The sequence below is a fragment of the Barbus barbus genome (assembly GCF_936440315.1).
Source record: "Barbus barbus genome assembly, chromosome: 7".
NCBI lineage: Eukaryota > Metazoa > Chordata > Actinopteri > Cypriniformes > Cyprinidae > Barbus > Barbus barbus.
Genome location: NC_136735.1, coordinates 3246674 through 3267321, shown reverse-complemented (window position 1 = coordinate 3267321; position 20648 = coordinate 3246674). Strand labels below are relative to the sequence as shown.

The 20648-nt window shown below is 36.3% G+C and overlaps 1 protein-coding gene across 1 annotated transcript; it reads left to right on the top strand.

Moving 5' to 3' along the window:
- The first annotated feature begins 13832 nt into the window (after positions 1-13832).
- LOC306873213 (NXPE family member 3-like) lies at positions 13833-19583 on the top strand. Its single transcript, XM_079422325.1, has 6 exons — positions 13833-14183; positions 14405-14820; positions 14910-14980; positions 16639-16842; positions 17196-17536; positions 18197-19583. The coding sequence occupies exons 1-6, from the start codon at positions 13932-13934 to the stop codon at positions 18392-18394; spliced, it is 1482 nt and encodes a 493-aa protein (XP_079278451.1). The 5' UTR covers positions 13833-13931; the 3' UTR covers positions 18395-19583.
- Positions 19584-20648: the final 1065 nt, after the last annotated feature.

Here is a 20648-nt window from a genome sequence, read left to right as displayed (position 1 = left end):
TTATTAGGAAAGGCAATTTGTAAGGATTCATAAAAAAAACCTTTTCTCACTTCTGTAGATAAAGCTGGATCACAAATGATTTGTGTGAACATAGATGCATTCAGGAAAGGAAAGGATGTGTAGCTATTGTGACCCATACTCAAATTCCGAGCACATACTCAGAATTTGTGCTCTGCGTTTAACCCATCCATGTGCACACACACAGCAGTGAGGGGTAAACACACACACCCGGAGCAGTGGGCAGCCATTTATACTGCAGTTCCCAGTTGGGGATTCGGTGCCTTGCTCAAGGGCACCTCAGTCGTGATATTGAGGGTGGAGAGAGCGCTGGACATTCACTCACCTCACCTACAATCCCTGCCGGACCTGAGATTCAAACCTGTGACCTTTGGGTTACAAATCCGACTCTCTATTAGGCCACGACTGCCCCAAAGGCAGATCGGCAGATTTATGAAGATCAGGGATTGGCGCATTCTCTTCAAAACGACAATAACGTTAATCCTCTGCATCTTCAGCAGCTCAGATGTTGGGAGTTAATGATGACTGCTATATTTATTATTACATCCAACAACAAAACACCTCAATCGCTTAATCGGCGACATCTTGTCTTCCCCTGCACCGAGTCGACACAATGGCAGACAGCTCTCAGCTCACTCAGGGCGGGTCTAAGGTAAGATGGCCTTGTCAATCAACTATCGTGGGAGGGGTCTGTATGTCATTCTGACAGGAACCTCAGAACAGCCTGCTTTGAGAAATGGGATTTTAAAATAGGATTTAAAAAAAAAAAAAAACACACTGTCACGCGTCCAACACACATTTATGTTCAAACATGTAAAGTGTATTTTGCATCTGATGACCCCTTTAACATTCATAGAGATGTGATAATGTTGACTCATGTATGAAGGAAAATAATACATGTATTGAGATGTGATATGATCCACATGCGTAAAAAAATGTGTTCATCTGTTTATTTTTGACAGAAGCTCAATCCTCATCCAAAAGATCTCACACGACACCAGCAAACAGTGACACTATGATACTCCTGGATTACCCACAAACCCCTCTGATTCTACTAACACAATATATGCTCATCCAGGATTACCCACAAACCCCTCTGATTCTATTAACACAATATATGCTAATCCAGGATTACCCACAAACCCCTCTGATTCTATTAACACAATATATGCTAATCCAGGATTACCCACAAACCCCTTTGATTCTACTAACACAATATATGCTAATCCAGGATTACCCACAAACCCCTCTGATTCTTTTAACACAATATATGATAATCCAGGATTACCCATAAAGCCTTCTGATTCTACTAACACAATATATGCTAATCCAGGATTACCCACAAACCCCTCTGATTCTATTAACACAATATATGCTAATCCAGGATTACCCACAAACCCCTCTGATTCTACTAACACAATCTATGATACTCCTGGATTACCCACAAACCCCTCTGATTCTATTAACACAATATATGATAATCCAGGATTACCCATAAAGCCCTCTGATTCTACTAACACAATATATGCTAATCCAGGATTACCCACAAACCCCTCTGATTCTATTAACACAATATATGCTAATCCAGGATTACCCACAAACCCCTCTGATTCTACTAACACAATATATGCTAATCCAGGATTACCCACAAACCCCTCTGATTCTACTAACACAATATATGCTAATCCAGGATTACCCACAAACCCCTCTGATTCTACTAACAGAGTTTACAATACAGTTTAGCGTCGCAGAAGTCCACATGTCTTTCAGTCATTATCATCTACTGAGGGTCTGAATAACACAGGCGGTCCTGATGATGTTCCTTCAAAAGTTATCTGTATTCACATTAATGTCTATCATTGCATGCAGTTATGAGCCAGTGAATACATGTTAGTTATTGACTGTTTCAGTTTATTAGCTCAGTAAACACAACCATTGCACCTGCTGAAGGGATTTATGTTATTTTCTCAATATATTGTGTATTTATGAACAAAATAAAAGATGAGTGTTCTTTATAACAATACATTGGTATTATTTTAACATCACATCACATCATTAACTGATGTTCTTGTTCTTACAAACTCAGCAGCAGATAACGTCTGGATGATTAAGACGAGACAGAAGGACTTCATGGTCCACTGTATCAAAAGCCGCTGTGAGATCAAGTAGCAATTGAATAAGAGGGCACTTAGCATCAACAAACCGAGCAATATCGTTGTGCACCTTTAACAGTGCAGAATCAGTGCTGTGCCGCGATCTGAATCCAGACTGAAATTTCTCAAAAATAGAGTTACTTTCTAAAAAAGAATGCAATTGTATAAAAACTTTTGAGAGGAACTTTTGAGATAAAGGGCAGGTGGGAAACTGGCCTAAAATTAGACAAAACCGAGGGATCCAGATTAGTTTTTTTAAGAAGAGGCCTAACCACAGCATGCTTGAAAGCAGCAGGGAAAGATCCTGAACTACATAAATTAATACATGCCAACAAAAAAGGCCCTAGTAAAAACTTCCTTTAGCAATTTGGTTGGAAGAAGGTCTAAGGGACAGTTTGTAATTTTCATATGTTGCACTAATTTATTAAGAAATGATAATGAGACCGGTTCAAACTGTTCAAACACCACAGAATGTGCTGCAGCGACAGCTAAGTCAGTTTCAGGGCTCTTACTATCGAATTGTCTGACAGACTCCACTTTATTAATAAAAAAGAATAAAATTCTCACAAGTGGAGACTGAGGCATCAATCAGAGGACAGGTGCATGTTTTCACAACTGAATTAATAGTGTTAAACATCTTTTGGTGATAATATCAGACAAAAATGTTGACTTTGCCTCCTTCACAGCCCTCTGGTAATCAGAAAAACAACCCCTTAATATTTCCAGAGACACATGTGATTTGTTCTTCTTCCATCTCCGCTCTGCCTGTCTACAAGGTTGCCTAAGGGCACGGGTGGCATCATTTATCCAGGGATCTGCTCTTAGCTTAGAAGATCTGCGCTTATAAGGGGAAATAGAGTCCAAGATTCCGGAACATGTAGACTGAAAAGATGAAAGAAGATCATCAGAGCATGCAGGAGAGGCAGGTCCATGAAGGGTATAAAGTGTAGAGTCCATAAAAGCAGCGGTAAACTCTTGAGCTGTTGAGGAGGTGAGAACGCGATGATAACACGGTGAAGCAAGAGACCTGCTGGCTGTTGATGGTGGGACAGGAAATTCAATAATAATGGGGAAGTGATCTGAGATGGGAGTCTCAGAGAGCCCATGAGATATAATAAGGTCCAAAGATGTGTGGGTCGATCCACTAACTGAAATAAATGAAAAGATGTCAGTAGTCGTTTAAAATCAGTGGCCAACTGCTCAAACGGACAGCAAACATGGATGTTAAAATCCCCACAAATCAGAAGTTGGTCATATTTAGGAACAACCTCAGATTTTCAACCTCAGAATCAACCTTTGATTCGTTTTGGCAATACAAATCTACTAATTACAATTTTGTTTGTTCTTTATGAAAAAATGGGTTTTATTGTCTTTTTTTCCATAATAGTCTTGTAGTTCTGTCAATAATTAGTTCATGAATCAAATATTATTTAGTACTTTAAGTTACACTTTCAAGATCAATTTAGAAAGAACCCTTTGTGGAACTTTATTCCAAAGTATGTTTTCTCTCAATTTGGTGGACTTGATTTTCTTCTCATGTGTAACAATAAAATTGATAAACTACCAGCTACATTATCTGCTTTTCATAGGCAGACTCTCTTGGCTTGGTTGCTAATATTCAAGCACAACTTTTCACCCCACAGATCTTTTATTTGGAATAACTGTAATGTTTTATATAAGAGTAAATCCATATTTTTTCAGAATTGGTTTGATAAAAACATATTAGTGATCAGTCAGTTAATGAACTCTCAATGGTTGTTATTCTCATATTAATAATTTTTAGATCACTTTAAATTTCCTGTCTCTCCAAAATAATTCTCCATAGTTATGGGGTCTATCCCATCAGGTATTATTACTTTACTGAGAGGTACCCATCCTTTGTCACCGGTTTCTCATAATTTGGTTGATACTTTTACTGGTAGATTATGTTTTGCCTCTCCATGCAAAAATAATAATAGGATAGTTTGTTCATTATTTCAGCAGAATATTGTAACTCTGCCAGCTGTGTCTGCTTAAAGTGCTTATTGGAATAATGCTGTGGGTAACATCTGCTGGAAAAAAGTACAGATGCTACCTTTCTACTAACTAACAAAGTAAAGGAGATTTCCTACAACATAATTCATAAGTTCTATCCTGCAAAGCATTACATGGAAAAATTCAAAAGTGATATTTCCTCCAGTTGCTCTTTTTGTGATGACTCTGATGAAACTGTTGTTCATCTCTTTTGGAGCTGTCCAATTACAAATAAATTCTGTCAAGATGTTTTAAGTTTCAGAGTAACATTTATAATGAATGTATTCTGTTCTGGAAAGATGTAGTGTTGGGTTTTGTTGAGTATGAACCATCTAAAAGAAAACAGTTTTATTCTTATTTTGCTTCTTGCAAAGTTTCACATTCGCAGGTGCAAATATTCAAACTCTAGACCTCTCTTTTTTGTTTTTATAAAAGAAGTTGAGCAGTACCTTTCATTAATCCAGTTCTCTAAGAACAAAAAAGCCTTAAAAACTTTATCTGCCTGTAAATATTTTCCTTTCAACATGTAAATTTCCATTTTATTTTTTCAGTTTGTGATGTATTAAACACCCCTCTTTCTTCATTTTTTTCCTGTTCTTTATCTGTTTCTACTTTGGTATTATTGTTATCATTTTATGTTGATGGAAACAATAATAATAAAAAAAACCTCTTGCAAGACGCTCGTGGGGAGCTAAAAAATCAACACCGAGGTGGGAGGAGCTCTGTAAAGGCACTGTTGACACCTGGTTTAACCCAGGTTTCCGTCAACAAGAGAAAATCAAAAGAGTGAGAAATAAAATAAAAGTTTTGTTTGTAAGCGATCTTGGTGTTGATCAACGCAACGCGTAATGCGTTTTGGCCGGACTGCTGGGAGATGCGTGCAACGAAGATTCTCCTTTACGGACCGACAGGCATTTGTTCAAGTTCAAGTTCAAGTTCATGCTCATCGGTAACAGTATTCCGAGGAACGCCCCACGACGCAGCCATCGTACCCTTGAGTGAGCTCCGTAAAGCAACGAGGATCATGTGCTGAGGACCGGATCAGGTAGGCTCTTTTTAATCTGACAAGTCTGCCGCGCCTTCTGTAGCGATTAATGGTAGGCAACGGGCAGGGCACACGCCACAGGTGCGAAGGCACGGATGACAGGAATGACGGTGGCATTCCTGGAGCCACAAATTGTAAGTTTCACCACAGAATGTCTTATATTCAGAAGAGTCAGGCGATCATATACTAACAGCGGTGACACATTCTGTGTGAAATGTGACAAAATTAACAATAACAAAAGAACACAGGCCAGCCAAACACAATGCGCCATCTCAATAGGAATTTTGTCAGTTCTGTAATAGCTGAATGTCTGTCAATAAGCCAGACACACCTTCATGATTTTCATTCAAGTGACTTAAAAGCAGAAAGCTTTTAATTCAGCAATGTACAAATGTTTGTTGCGAAACAACATATTAGGAACGCAAATCGGCAACACCAAAGCTCCAAAAAATATGAAAAGATGTTTATTATTAAAAAACTATCACATAGTGTGTGACGTTTCAACACTGATATGCCTCTTTTTATACCTCCATGCAGGTGATCAAAGGTCACATGACCTGACACAATACTATCATAATAATAGGTGCGTTCGACTTGAAGCACGGCTACAGACGGTGGTCAGCGAGAGTAGCCGCTTGCAGTCAGGGGCGGAGTTGAAAACGGAGTCGTCAAGTCGGACACTTCAGGGCTCTCGTAGTTTGCTGCATCTACCTCAGTCATGGCAGATCACGTGGCGTTTGCTTGCTTTATTGCAGACTAACTGGAAGCTATAGAAATGCCGTTATTGTTGTATGAAATTGAGCACAATGAGCAACGAAAGTGAGTAAAGGTTCAATGTAATAAGTATTGTTTTTATATATCCAAAGGGACATGGGACCATACCCAACACCAGTGTGACTCGTTATTTCTAATACTAACCAATCAATGCAATTATACTTAACAATTTTCATTAGAAGTTATTCTTTTTTTATTACTATGTTGGTTTATGTTTTAATAAACCTTTAAGATGTATGTAATATTTTGAAAGGGTGTCATCACGACAGAAACAAGTTTTAAGTAAATAAACAGAACATATTGAAAATTTGACTTGTGCAGTATGATTCATTATGTGTGTTTTTGCTATACTGCAACTTAATAAAAATAATCTATGAAGATAATAATTGTATGTACTAAATGTGGTTTTCATTACAGATAAAAGAATTAGGATGTTACATATTTGTTTACTTATTTTACTATTTCTCCAGTTAGGTAAGCACATTTTAGTAAGACAAAACACCATGAACATTCATACGTGAACACCATGAACAGGCCTACGGATAAGCCCAATTTATTTGCCTTTCTATTATGATTTATACCATCTTATGAAAGTGATCTGAATGTTGTATTAAGTTGACATCCAGCCAGAGTTGTTGGCAGTAATCACATGCAAGTGAAGATGGATGAACCCAGCAACTAGACAATTAGTATCAATCAGAATTCATGATGACCACATTATATTAAAAGTCTGTAAGATTGACACTTGATTTATTCCATAAAAAAATTATCTAAATAGGTTATGCAGCTTAATACTGTAAAGGGTCTGTATGAAAAAGGTCCAAAATAAACCTATGCACAAAACCTATATAAACGAATTAACAAAAAAATGATTGCAGTAAAAATAATTGTAATCTTTTAATAAACATGATTTACGAGATGAAGATGACATGAAAAGTTAATTTAATTAAGTCCGTATATGAGCATTAGTGGGACTGAAGTTGTCAGAATAAACCCGAAATACACGTCGTTGTTGTCATGTGGTGAATTTGGCCAATCGTGAAACAGCTGTGTCGTCATCAGCGCTCCCGCAGTCGCTCTGGAGAAATTGCGCCGGCTGAGTCAGCCGGCTGCTCTCGAAACGCTATCGCGGTACTTTGATGCCACACGTGACAGTGACGTGTGGTCGGCGCCGGTTCAAGTCGGACTAAATTTCTAACCGGCATGCACTGCTTCAAGTCAGCCGCCGATCGGTCTGCTAAGTGCTGCATGAAGTCGAACGCACCTATTAACACCCCAACAAATAAACCAAAACAAAACATATAGAGCTATGTAAAATACAATTATCATTATATAATTTAACATTAAATAATACCTACATACATAAATTCAACCAGTACCATCAAAACCTTCATTAGAGCTATATAAATAAACATATATTTTATCAATTAAAGAAATGGATGGATATCAAAGTCTTCATTTAATCCTCTAGGGGACAGCGTATCTAATGTGAAAATCCAAAAGGCCTCACGTTGTAAAAGTAATTTATTTATATCACCACCACGCCGTGGACACTTAATGACTCCCTAAAAACAAACCTCTCTAATGTGGAAAACAGGAATTTCCAGTTGACCCTGTCAAAAGGTTTTTCTGCATCCAGAGTGACTATGATGGCTTTTGCTTTTTGAATTGAAGAGTAGTACATTAAGTTGACTAGTCTGCGTGTATTGGTGGATGCTAGTCTGCCTTTAATGAAACCGGTTTGATCTGGCAGTACTATAGATGCTGTGACCTTTTCTATTCTATGGGATAAAACTTTGGTGATGATATTAATGTCAATATTGATCAGAGAAATGGGACGGTAGCTTGATGGTAATTTTGGATCTTTATTGGGTTTGAGAAGAAGTGAAATTGTGGCAGCATTCATATTAGCTGGGAGTTTTAATTTTTGTTGTGACTCATTTAACATTATGATGAAGAGTGGTGATAAAGTGGACCAAAATTGTTGTAAAACTCAGCGGGGAATCCATCAGGACCTGGTGCTTTATTATTAGGCATGTGTTGTAGTGCTGTAAGAAGTTTGGGTTGTGATGGGTGATTCTAGGTTGTTTCTTTGGTGTTCATTCAGTTGTGGCAGATTGATACTGTTAAGAAATGAGTTGATGTCATTTTGATTTGGGTCTTTTTCTGATGAGTATAATTTGCTATAAAATATTGAAATATTTGGTTAATTTCTACCAGTGAGTTGGTGGATTTTCCTGCTGGGTCTGTAATAACTGGAATTGTTGCTTTTTCTTGTTTCGTTTGATTTGATTTGCCAAGTATTTACCAGATTTATTACTATGATGAAATTCTTCTTGTCTGAGCCTATGAATCAGGAATTGAGTATGTTTATTGATTATTGCATTTAATTTAAGTTTATATTCTCTTAATTTATTTTGTGTTTGTTCTGTTGGGTTATTTATATTGATGTCTTGAAGTTGTTTAATTTTCTGTTCCAATTCTGTTTCTTGTTCTTTTTTCTTCTTCTTTTTTTTTTTGTAAACCGAGTATGAGATTATTTCCCCGCATAATACTGCTTTTCCTGTTTCCCACAGAAGAGAGGGAGACAATCCAGGGTTATCATTCATTTCTAGAAAGAATACCCACTCTCTTTTAAAATAGTTGTCAAAATCTGGGTCTTTCAAAAGAGATATGTTAAAACACCATCTGGTAGCACGTTTATGAGGTTCACTTCTATTCCATTTTAATGTTACTGGAGCATGGTTGCTAATGACAATTGGATGAATCTTTGATTCGGAAATGTTTGATATGATAGAATTACTGGTGAGAAAGAAATCAATGCGGGAATATGAGTGATGGACTGGTTCTGGTTGTCAACACTGTTCTGTGATTTCTCGATAAAATGGCTTAGAAACTGAAAAGCTCAAACATATTTCTTAATAACTAAATCCCACAGCTTCACTACTAGTAGAGAGACGCTGCCAGGTAGAATTGATTCACACACGCAATTGCTCTCACTAATGCATTCATTCATATGAATCTTTACTGTGTTACTTATTTGTATCTAATTTAGAACGAGCAAAAATCTGTGAGAAATATAACGACCCCAAGACGAAATAACTGATAAAAATATGCTGTTATTGGAGCAATAGCCATGTGGGCAGTGCTGTGTCATATGCCATAGCTTTACACAAGGTGTTTGTCACAGCTCCAGACTTATTTATTCATTAATGATATCATCGGGGACTAATTGACTTCAACTCGACTTTCATCACATAAATCAGAAGTCGTTCAAACCCTAGCGCACACTGCACAAATATAGAGTTTCTACACAGCAAAAAATGCTTTTCTTACTTAGATCTTTGTTCTTGTTTCCAGCCAAAATATCTTGAAATTCTTAAATCAAGAAGGATTTTCTAGATAAGTAAAAATGATTGTCTTGTTTTCAGAAAAAAAACAAAAAACCTCAAAATTAAGTTTTTAAGTTTTGAAACAAGCTAAATAATCTGCCAGTGGGGTAAGCAATACAATCTTGTTTGAAATAATATTATTTTTCTTACCCCATTGGCATATTGTTTTGCTTGATCTAGCAAAAACTCACTTGATTTTAACTTGTTTTTTTTTTCTGAAAACAAGACAATTTTTTATACAAACAAAACCCAAATAAACACTATGACTAAATAATCTGTATGAACACCTAATCAGATCCGTTCTTCCTTACATTTTATGAATTATCCATAGAACATAGATAATGATAATAATCTGCATTTATATGTATTACCCCAAACCTCTGACCAACAATTGAAGTATGGTAATATTAATGCACTTTAAAGAATGTAGAGGGATTTATGGTCCAGAACATGCTTTGCCTTATTCAGTACTGAGATACTTCTAGACAATTTATTATGTAAATGGTTTATGTGAGATCTCCAACTTAATTTATCATCTATTATCACCCCAAGAAATTAATTTTAATTTACCTTTTCTATATCCACACCATCTATCTGTATCTGAACTTGTGTATCATTTTTATTGTTTCCAAATAACATACATTTAGTTTTATTGACATTTAATGATAATTTATTTAAATCAAACCACCTTTTAAATTTACTAATTTCTAAAGTAATAGTCTGTAATAATTATTTTAAATCCCCCACAGAACATACAATGTTTGTATCATCTGCGAACAAAACTAACTTTACTAATTTTGATACTTTACAAATATTATTTATATAAAGCAAAAATAACTTTGGACCCAGTACTGACCCCTGGGGGATGCCACAAGCAATGCTCAAGCACAAAGATGGATATTCCCCCAACTTCACAAACTGTTTTCTGTCTCTTAAATAAGTTTTTACCCAGTCCAATCCTACCCCCATTATCCCATACCATTTCAGTGTATTAATTAATAAATTATCATCAATCGTATCAAAAGCTTTTTTAAGGTCAATGAAAACTCCAACTACAAACTGCTTATGATCTCTAGCTTTTGTAATTTCTTCAACCAAATCAATTAATGCCATTGATGTGGATCTGTTTGGTCTGAATCCGTATTGACTGTCAGAAATTAATTTGTCCATCTAAAAAATTCTCTAATCTATTATTAAATATTTTTTCTAGAATTTTGGAAAACTGTGGAAGTAAAGAAACAGGCCTGTAATTCGAGAAGTTGTGTCCATCCCCAGTTTTATACAGAAATCATTCTTGACACATGGTGGATCATATTTACTACTGAGGTACAAAGGAATGTCTTTTGAAAAGGTACCACCCCATGGCTCATGTATAATTTCACCTCCCTTCCCTGGAGCCACGTTACACCACACATTGTTGTCGGTGTTGCTTGCGCTAGATTTCCCTTACAATTAGGGGTGTGCGATATGACGATTTTTGATCGTGGACGATAAAAATGTCTCCACGATCTGCTTTTTAAGAAATATCGTAGAATCGTGCTACAGCGCACATTATGTCAAATACAGTTCTGGCGCCTCCATCTCTATATACTGTACAACACGACATACAGCAGTAGAGTTACTTTGACAGGACACTGCACTTATTCGCGATCGCAAACGTACATAACAGCCAGTACATTTGCATACAAGCCTTGCTGGTTAAAGGTTTCATTCGCGCGCTGGTCTGACGTGCGCTTTTTCTGAGCACATACACCTGAAGCGCGCACACTAAAAAGCCTGTCTAAGGGGCCATTCACATATCGCGCCTAAAAACGTGTGGAAAACGCTAGGTGCGCGCTTTCTCTTTTTTTCCAAAGCGCTCGGGCGGTTGCGCTCCGGAGGCGTCTGTCGTTGCTAAGCAACCATCAGCTGCGCTCTCAGTTACAACAAGGAAATTTCAGCAATGGATTTCCAACACAGAAAAACACTTGCTGTAACTCTGTTACAAGATTTATTTACTAAGAAAAGTAAAAAACGCCGCAGTGTTTGGGTAAACCCCATACTTCAAAAACGCTGCTGAGGTTTCAAAGTAACGGAAAAGGTGAGGAAGCTGATTGGTTGGTTCTTGTCACATGACCTGCGGTGCGCTTGCGGCATTCTGAAAAGTTGAGATGTTTTTATCTCGATGCAGCGCGGACGCGCCTGGAAAAAATATACCGCGCGTTCATTTGAAATAACGAACTTGAGCGCGCAAAAGACGCGATATGTGAGCGGCCCCTAACAGCGCCTGATTACTCAACTAACTTATATTTAGTTCACCCTAAAATTTAATTTCTGTGATTATTTACTCACTCACATGTTGTCCCAAAGCTCTATTAATTTCTTGCGCTGAACCCAAAAAAATACATTTTGAAGAATGAGGGTAACCAAACAGTTGCTGGTCCACATTGACTTTGATAGTAGGAAAGAAAAAATAATCTTGTAAAAAATATAATCTTGTAAAACCAAAATAGTAAAACTAACATGACAAATAATCGTGATAAAATCGTGATATTATATTTTTCCCATATCGCCCACCCCTACTTACAATGTAATTATTGGCACTCCTCTTACACTCCTGTTATTATGTTCCTGCTTTATTGATTTTTTTTTTTTAATTGCATTCAACTACAAATTCAACTGGCTGAATTGCATTCAACTAGAAATCAAACAAAGCCAAGCTAAAAAGCTGTTACTGAGAACAGCCATGTTTATTCAACTGAATTTTGGTCATATAGGCTACTATGTGTGATCACCTCATTTTCAGAGCCGTACGTCCATGTTCTTCACTCACAAGCTGATGTAAAATAGGAGAACAACAGACTTAGCCATGGTCAAGTCATCAACGAAGAAATCAAATGCACAAGGTAATCTGGAGTTTATGCACATTATTACATTTGTCATATTATGGTTCAAAACGGTGTCATGTTTTGAAAGAAATTAAAGATGATTATTTCCATGTATTATCAGTTTGCAGGTTAAGACACTATGCATTACTACTGGCTTGTTTTCTTTGGACATCATACTGTTTGGTAAGTTTGTAAGACATTTTAAATCAGATGTTAAAATTATGGTCAAATAAATAAGCATTTTATTTCTGCCTATTATAATGATCAAATAAATAAGTGTTTAATAAACAAGACAATGATGTGTGGCATTCAATTCAGTTTGAATTAAGAATGCATTTCAATGCATTATCAATTCCTAAATTAAAAATGGCATGCTTAAAAAAAAAGTAATTTTACAGAAAAAAAAAAAAAAAATTCTTTCATACAACATTTCATGAGAATTAACAGAAGTTTAGATGTTAATGTTTTATTGAAAATAATCAAGTTTGAAGTCATCGTTGTGGAGATAAGTGTTTAGTGCTTTAGTTGGGCTTCTGACTCTTCACTTTATAATATTAGTTTTCTTTGGCTGCTATAACTTTGTTTTTCTAAGGCACATTTATTACAACACAAACTGGTAGCAAATAATCTGATCAAATAAACCAGGTTATTTATTGATGATGACTCATCATACAGTATCCTGATCACATCATGAGTCTGAATATGTTAGGTTTTTTACAGCAGTCTTGTGACGTCATGACATTTTTCTTTTTAAATCATTATATGGAAAGTGGCTTGAATGGAGGCTTTTTGATTCACACAAATATCAGGAATCAGCACATGAATCTCAGCAATGGTGACACTCAACAAAAAGCTTGTTTTGTAATGATCAGAGCTGATCTGAATATTTTGTCTGAATATTGGTCTCAAACTGAATTCTTGGAGGACTACAGCTCTGCACAGTTTAGCTCCAACCAGTTCCAAACCATATCTGCTTGGAAGTTTCTAGTGATCCCGAAGAACTTGGTTATCTGGAATAGGTGTGTTTGATCAGGTTTGGAGCTAAACTGTTCAGATGTGTGGCCCTCCAGAAATTTAGTTTGAAACCAATGCTCTTGTGTATATAATTTCTTCAAAAAGATTTACAAGCCTTCAAAATCTCAATGCAGGGCCACGTTTCAATCAGTAAAACTGTAGGACTGCAACAAAATATTTTTTATTTTTTTAGCATACTCGGATATTAGGCATTTCTGATGAAGTTAGTGATTCAGGCCACTTTATGATGACAAGATCATCATCAGTATGTAAACCACTTCATCTGATCAGGGTTTATTTTTTCTCACAGGCTTAACTTTAACAAATGTGCTTTGGAAACGCAGTTACATTAAAAATACATTGTTAAGTCTTATCGGAGTAAAATTACAGTAACATCATACATAATGTTGTTACTGTAATTCAACTTTATTTTAAAATTAATTATGTTCAAACAACATGTAAAAGTTAATTCTGCATAAAAGATGCCTTTAACCATTTGAACTAGAAATGAATGTAATTTGGTGTGAATGATATCCTGGTTCTTTCTCAGGCTCTATGGTTATCGAATACTGCGATCCACATTAAACAATTTCAGTCCCCCAGACCTAAACCAGCTCCTCAAAATAACAGTTCATCCATAATATCTGCCTTTGACATGGGAATCAGTGATGAGGAGTGGGAAAGACTACAGAAGGCTATTGACTGGCCAATTCCAGATCAAGAAATCACTCACTTGGATCAGAGCACAAGTCCAGTCCACTCAACTTTCTCTATTGTGGGACTCAAAGAGAGTTACAAAGTGGGAGAAACCATCTCTGTTACTATCACAGCCAGAGACCACAACAAGAACCTGAAAAGATATGGAGGAGATTTTTTCAAAGCAAAACTTTTCAACGCAGAGCTAAAAGTGTGTTATTTTAAAATATTTAATTTTTTAAATACATTTTGTATATATCAAAAAATAATATACAGACATTTTTCATGTTAAGTTTCACTTGTGTTAATTGATTTATTTGCTAAATATGATGTTTAGGGTTTAAAAGCTTATATAAAAATAAAAAATAAATGTATTTGCCAACAGACATTAGTTTTCTCCATTACACTTGTTCTTTTCTGTTCTTCTTGAAGGCGAGTGTGTACGGGGAGGTTGTGGATCATCGTAATGGGACTTACTCTGTTGCTCTTCTTCTGCCCTGGGAGGGTCAGGCACAAGTGTTTGTACGTCTTGAGCACTCCAGTGAGGTTGTGCAGATTCTTCAAAAATACAGGGACTCTTCATTCCCACGAACCCACTATAATGGCTTCTTTGAAGGATTTGGACCCGATAAAACCAGGATCAGTGAAGTAGTAGAATGTAATATTAAGTGGGGTGCAGATGGAAGTTGGAGGAAAGGCGACTGCTGCTGTGAGTATAAGGATATAAGAACAGGGACGGTGTGGCAGTGTGAGAGACCAAAGAAACTTTCCTGTGACAAACTAGTTCATCACTCTTACGGAATTTTGGAAAACCCATTAAATCTTTTTGAGAAGCAACTTTTTGCAATGTGGGTAATTATTGTAAATTTAATTTCAGAATAATTGCAGAAGTAAACAAATTGTAGATTTTACATTATTATTATTATTTTCTCCACAGGAAATTAACAAATGTTGCTATCAGTGGAGACAAAAAAATCCTAAATGTACTTTCCAACACTGCAGCCAATGGTATGTTTACCATCTCATTTCCTGTTTGGAAAGAAGTTTAAATTCAACTACAGAAAACTAGAATTAGGTTTAAGTTCTCATTTTATGTTTATTGTTTACAAATTGGTTTATTGCATGAATATTGTATTTGCTCATATGAGCAACACTGAATCGCATCAATCGACTTTTTTTATCAAACTGCCCCTTCCTCTGGAATCCCGTTTCTGCCACTGAATACAAAATAAAGAAGGGAGACAGTTATTTATTAATATTTTTTTAATCACAAAATTCTGACTTCTCGCAATTACATGATATAGAATTATATTAAGAATTGTGTGACATAAACTCTTCTTTTTTTTCTCGCATAATTGAGACAAATGTCAAAATTGTGAGATTTGTTTTCTAATTTTTTACTTTTTCTTTCTCAGAATTGTGAGATAAAAAGCAATTACCTGAGTCACAATTTTTAGTTTGTTTGTTTAAATTCCATGGCGGATATTACATTACATGTATCCCAGCTAACAGAGAACGTTCTCAGATCTTCTAACATTCTCTCAAGGTTATAAACAAACATTCCTCCAGTAATGTTAATATAATATTACATGCTATTTGTAGAAGGTTTTTTAAATGTCCTCATAATAATGGGAGAAACCCAGAGTTAGATAGTCCAGGGGCCAGAGAGTAAAAGTCCTGCCATATATTTGTTCCACCCATGAACTCAGCAGCTGATTTCACCAGAGGAGGAACCAAGACATAGGTGTGTTCGACTTGAAGCGGTGCTGCGCAGAATGATCACTGTATGACATCAAAGTACCACGAGAGTGATTAGAAAGCATAAGGATCCATCTGCTCTCTTATCGCTCTCATGGTATTTTGATGTCATACACTTATCATTCTGCGCAGCACTGCTTCAAGTCGAACACACCTATTCCTTTCAAGTCACAAGCAAGTCTCAAGTCAAATCCCAAGTCCTCAAAGAGTGATATAATTAAGTGACTAATTAAATGATGATTGTGCATTAGTGATGAACACCTGCTGTTAACAATCAACATCACTGAAGAAAAGAGAAACACAAGACCTACAACTGACTTCAGCCACAGCCTTGGAGGAAATCAAAATCCAAAACATTGCCACCATAATTTACATTTATTAATTTAGCTAACACCCATAATTCCCATAATTGTGGACAGTGTTTGATTTAGTTGGGCTCTTGAGCCTTTTAATAATTCAGAGAAATTTGCTTCTAAGCAATTACAGTGTTGTTTCACAACAAACGTTTGTGCGTTGCTGAATCAAACCTTTATATATCAGATTAGTTTATGCTTTTGATGAGTGAATGTTGTTGGTTTAAATCTCGTTTGTTTATCAACTGCATTTGATAGCTCAAGAAAAAAGAAAAACAAAACTTCTATTAAGCAAATGCCACCATAATACTTCAATATTGAAGAAAAAAATCCTGTTCGGGATCAGGCTTTTAGACATAAACAAGTATCATTTGATGCTCAACAGTGATGAAAATAATTATTAATACTGCATTGCATGTTGGAAAACTTTCTCCGGCACTGGCCAAAACATACACAGACCACAGATTAGAGGACAGATATCATCTGAAATCAAATTACAAGATAATTTACATAGCTATAACATAGCATTTTCATGTGAATGTTTCTTTGCTTTAGGCACAGTGGAGAAATGTAGGACTGGCATGATGACACCGGTTCCCGCAGGATTTTATTTGAAAGATGTCTGGAAGTCTTTTGTATGCAACACTCGACAGTTCAGTCCTGCACAAATGGGAAATTGTCTTAAAAACAAGATTGTCTATTTGATGGGAGACTCCACCACAAGACAGTGGTTTGAATACTTCGAAAGAACAGTACTGGGCAAGTATGACTGTGTTGTCATTGTCATTTAATTTGAAACATAATAGCATGAAAATATAATGCAAATTAAATGAGGAATTGACATACAGAAGCCACACAATGTATATGGGTATAACAAAAATGGAAATTACATTAGATGAAAATATCCAATCAAGTGGCACACTTTTCAGGCAAAACACCAAAACATTCAAAGTTTTTAGCTTGAAAATGGTCATTACAAAAAATGGCTTATAAAGGTGAACTTAGTTCTGTTTGCAGATGCTGCTTGGTCATCATTTACTCACCCTCTTTTCCTTCTTGTCGTGAATTTGTCATGCTATGATTCTAACGTTTGTTTCATGTATCTTTATTAGGTATAAAAAGATTGCACCTCCACACTCATTATAAACTTGGACCCCTGACGGCTGTGGAGTTGACAAATAACATCATTATTCACTGGAGGCCACATGGTGTTCCTTTGCGATTTGCTAAAATGCCTATTACTGACCTGCCTTATATGAGCAATTATATTGATACAGTAGCTGGTGGGCGTCATGCAGTCATTGTCTTCACATACTGTGCTCATCTGGTTTTTCACCCGATAACATTTTACGTGCATGAAGTGGCCAAAATCCGCCAGTCTGTGGTTGCACTACTGAGCCGCGCTCCAGAGACCACTGTCATCATCAAGTCTGGAAACACTGCAGCACAAAAGGTACACTTGCTCTTTTCTTAAATGAGAGTAGAAACTCTGGGGTTCAAAGAGACATCTCAGTATGTTACAAAACACCCTGTACTTTTATTCCCAATGTAAAATTACTGCTTTCAATTGGAATAGTTCACCCAAAATTTAGTGAGTGAGTGAGTTATATTTATCCAAAAATACATTATATAGGTCAAAATTATTGATTTTTCTTTTATGCCAAAAATCATTAGGACATTAAGTAAAGATCATGTTCCATGAGGATATTTAGTAAATTTCACCCTCAGATTCCAGATTTTCAAATAGTTGTATCCAAATATTGTCCAATCCTAACAAACCATAAATCAATGGAAAGCTTATTTATTCAGCTTTCAGATGATGCATAAATCTCAGTTTTTCAAAAATTGACCCTTATGACTGGTTTTGTGGTCCAGGGTTATATATATATTATGAGGGAGAATCTGAGAAGAATAAATAGTGTTTTGTGAAAAGTGGTCAACATTTGATTTCTTGAACATTTTGCTATAAATATTGGATGAATAACACAATTTTGGGCAAACTACTCCATTCTGCTAGGTAAAAAGAGTGGGTTTGTTGTCATTTCTTTCCATGTTTGTTTGTATAAACACTCTTGGCAATAAAGCTCTTTCTGATTCGGATGTGTTTTTCCAGAATATTTTTCATAGTGATTGGCACATGTTGCAGTTGGACACAGTGATGCGGGAGATGTTCAGAGACATAGATGGAGTCATCTTCTTAGATGTCTGGCAGATGACTTCCTGTCACTATCTACTTGAACACATTCACCCAGGACCTGTTATCATTGCTAATGAAGTCGACATGTTGCTCTCATATGTCTGTCCTGCCTGAGGCCTGTTCAAATTGATTTGGTTCCATAAAGGAAATGGGAAACTTACCTGGTCGGTGGAAGACTAATCAAGTTGTCACTTAACCAGAATTCCTCTAACCCGATGGGATATTACCACTGACTCTCTGGCAGTGGTGTAGGCAGATTTTTAGTTTTCATTTCATAATTCTACAGTAAAAGTGGAATATTCAAAGTATGTCTTTTTTTTTTTTTTTTGCCAATTTGTTGTTAGTTTGGCTTGAGAAAGCCAACCTACTGATCTTCTACTTAAGCTTGTTATTATTCTTCTTCTTAGCCAAATTTATGAACGCATCTCCTCCTAGAGCTTTCAAGCTAGAACCACCAAACTCAGCCCAGCTCTTCAGACTGATCTCACTTAGTTGGCTATATTTTTTCTAACTGATCCGACTTATAGTTTTCATACAAATTAATATTAAAAATCATAAAAATCCCATAGCCTTACATTCATGGAATGTTCAGATGAGCCAAGACTATTCAAACTCCAACTGTCAAAATTCAAACGTAAACAAACTGAAGCCCTTTAGACTCAATCAGACTTCCCTTCTATGTACTATTTCTAATCAATTCAAACTCATCTATCTAATATTTCTAATTAATCTATCTATCCTAGCGACATGCTAATCATGCTAGAAACATACTAACAATATGCTAGAAGCTTGCAAATCATGCTAGCAACATGCTAATCATGCTAGCAACCTGATAGTCACTTGCTAATCATGCTAGTAACTTGCTAATCATGCTAGAAACATGCTAGCAACATGCTAGTCACTTCTTAATCATGCTAAAAACATCCTAGCGACATGCTAGTCACTTGCTAGTCATGCTAGCAACATGCTAGTCACTTGCTAATCATGCTATCAACATGCTAGTGACTTGCTAATCATGCTAGAAACATGCCAGTGACATGCTAGTCACTTACTAGTCATGCTAACAACATGTTAGTCACTTGTTTATCATGCTAGCAACATGGTGTTCATACTAGTGACATGCTAGTATCTTGCTAGTGACTTGCTAATCATGCTTGAAACATGCTAGCAACATGCTAATCATGCTAATCACGCATCTCCTCCCAGAGCTTTCAAGCTAGAACCACCAAACTCAGCCCAGCTCTTCAGACTGATCTCACTTAGTGTGCTATATTTTTTCTAACTGATCCGACTTATAATTTCCATAAAAATTAATATTAAAAATCATAAACATCCCATAGACTTACATTCATGGAATGTTCAGATGAGCCAAGACTATTCAAACTCCAACTGTCAAAATTCAAACGTAAACAAACTGAAGCCATTTAGACTCAATCAGACTTCCCTTCTATGTACTATTTCTAATCCATTCAAACTCATTCAAACTCATCTATCTAATATTTCTAATTAATCTATCTATCCTAGGGACATGTTAATCATGCTAGAAACATACTAACAATATGCTAGAAGCTTGCAAATCATGCTAGCAACATGCTAATGATGCTAGCAACCTGCTAGTCACTTGCTAATCATGTTAGAAACATGCTAGTGACATGCTAGTAACTTGCTAATCATGCTAGAAACATGCTAGTGACATGCTAGTAACTTGCTAATCATGCTAGAAACATGCTAGCAACATGCTAGTCACTTGCTAATCATGCTAGAAACATCCTAGCGACATGCTAGTCACTTGCTAGTCATGCTAGCAACATGCTAGTCACTTGCTAGTCATGCTAGCAACATGCTAGTCACTTGCTAGTCATGCTAGCAACATGCTAGTCACTTGCTATTCATGCTAGCAACATGCTAGTCACTTGCTAATCATGCTATCAACATGCTAGTGACTTGCTAATCATGCTAGAAACATGCTAGTGACTTGCTAATCATGCTAGAAACATGCCAGCGACATGCTAGTCACTTGCTAGTCATGCTAGCAACATGCTAGTCCCTTGCTAATCATGCTACCAACCTGCATATGCATATAACATGCTTATTTCTTTATCTATCTATCTATCTATCTATCTATCTATCTATCCTAGCGACATGCTAATCATGCTAGAAACATACTAACAATATGCTAGAAGATTGCAAATCATGCTAGCAACATGTTAATCATGCTAGCAACCTGCTAGTCACTTGCTAATCATGTTATAGACATGCTAGTAACTTGCTAATCATGCTAGAAACATGCTAGTATCTTGCTAATCATGCTAGAAACATGCTAGCAACATGCTAGTCACTTGCTAATCATGCTAGAAACATCCTAGCG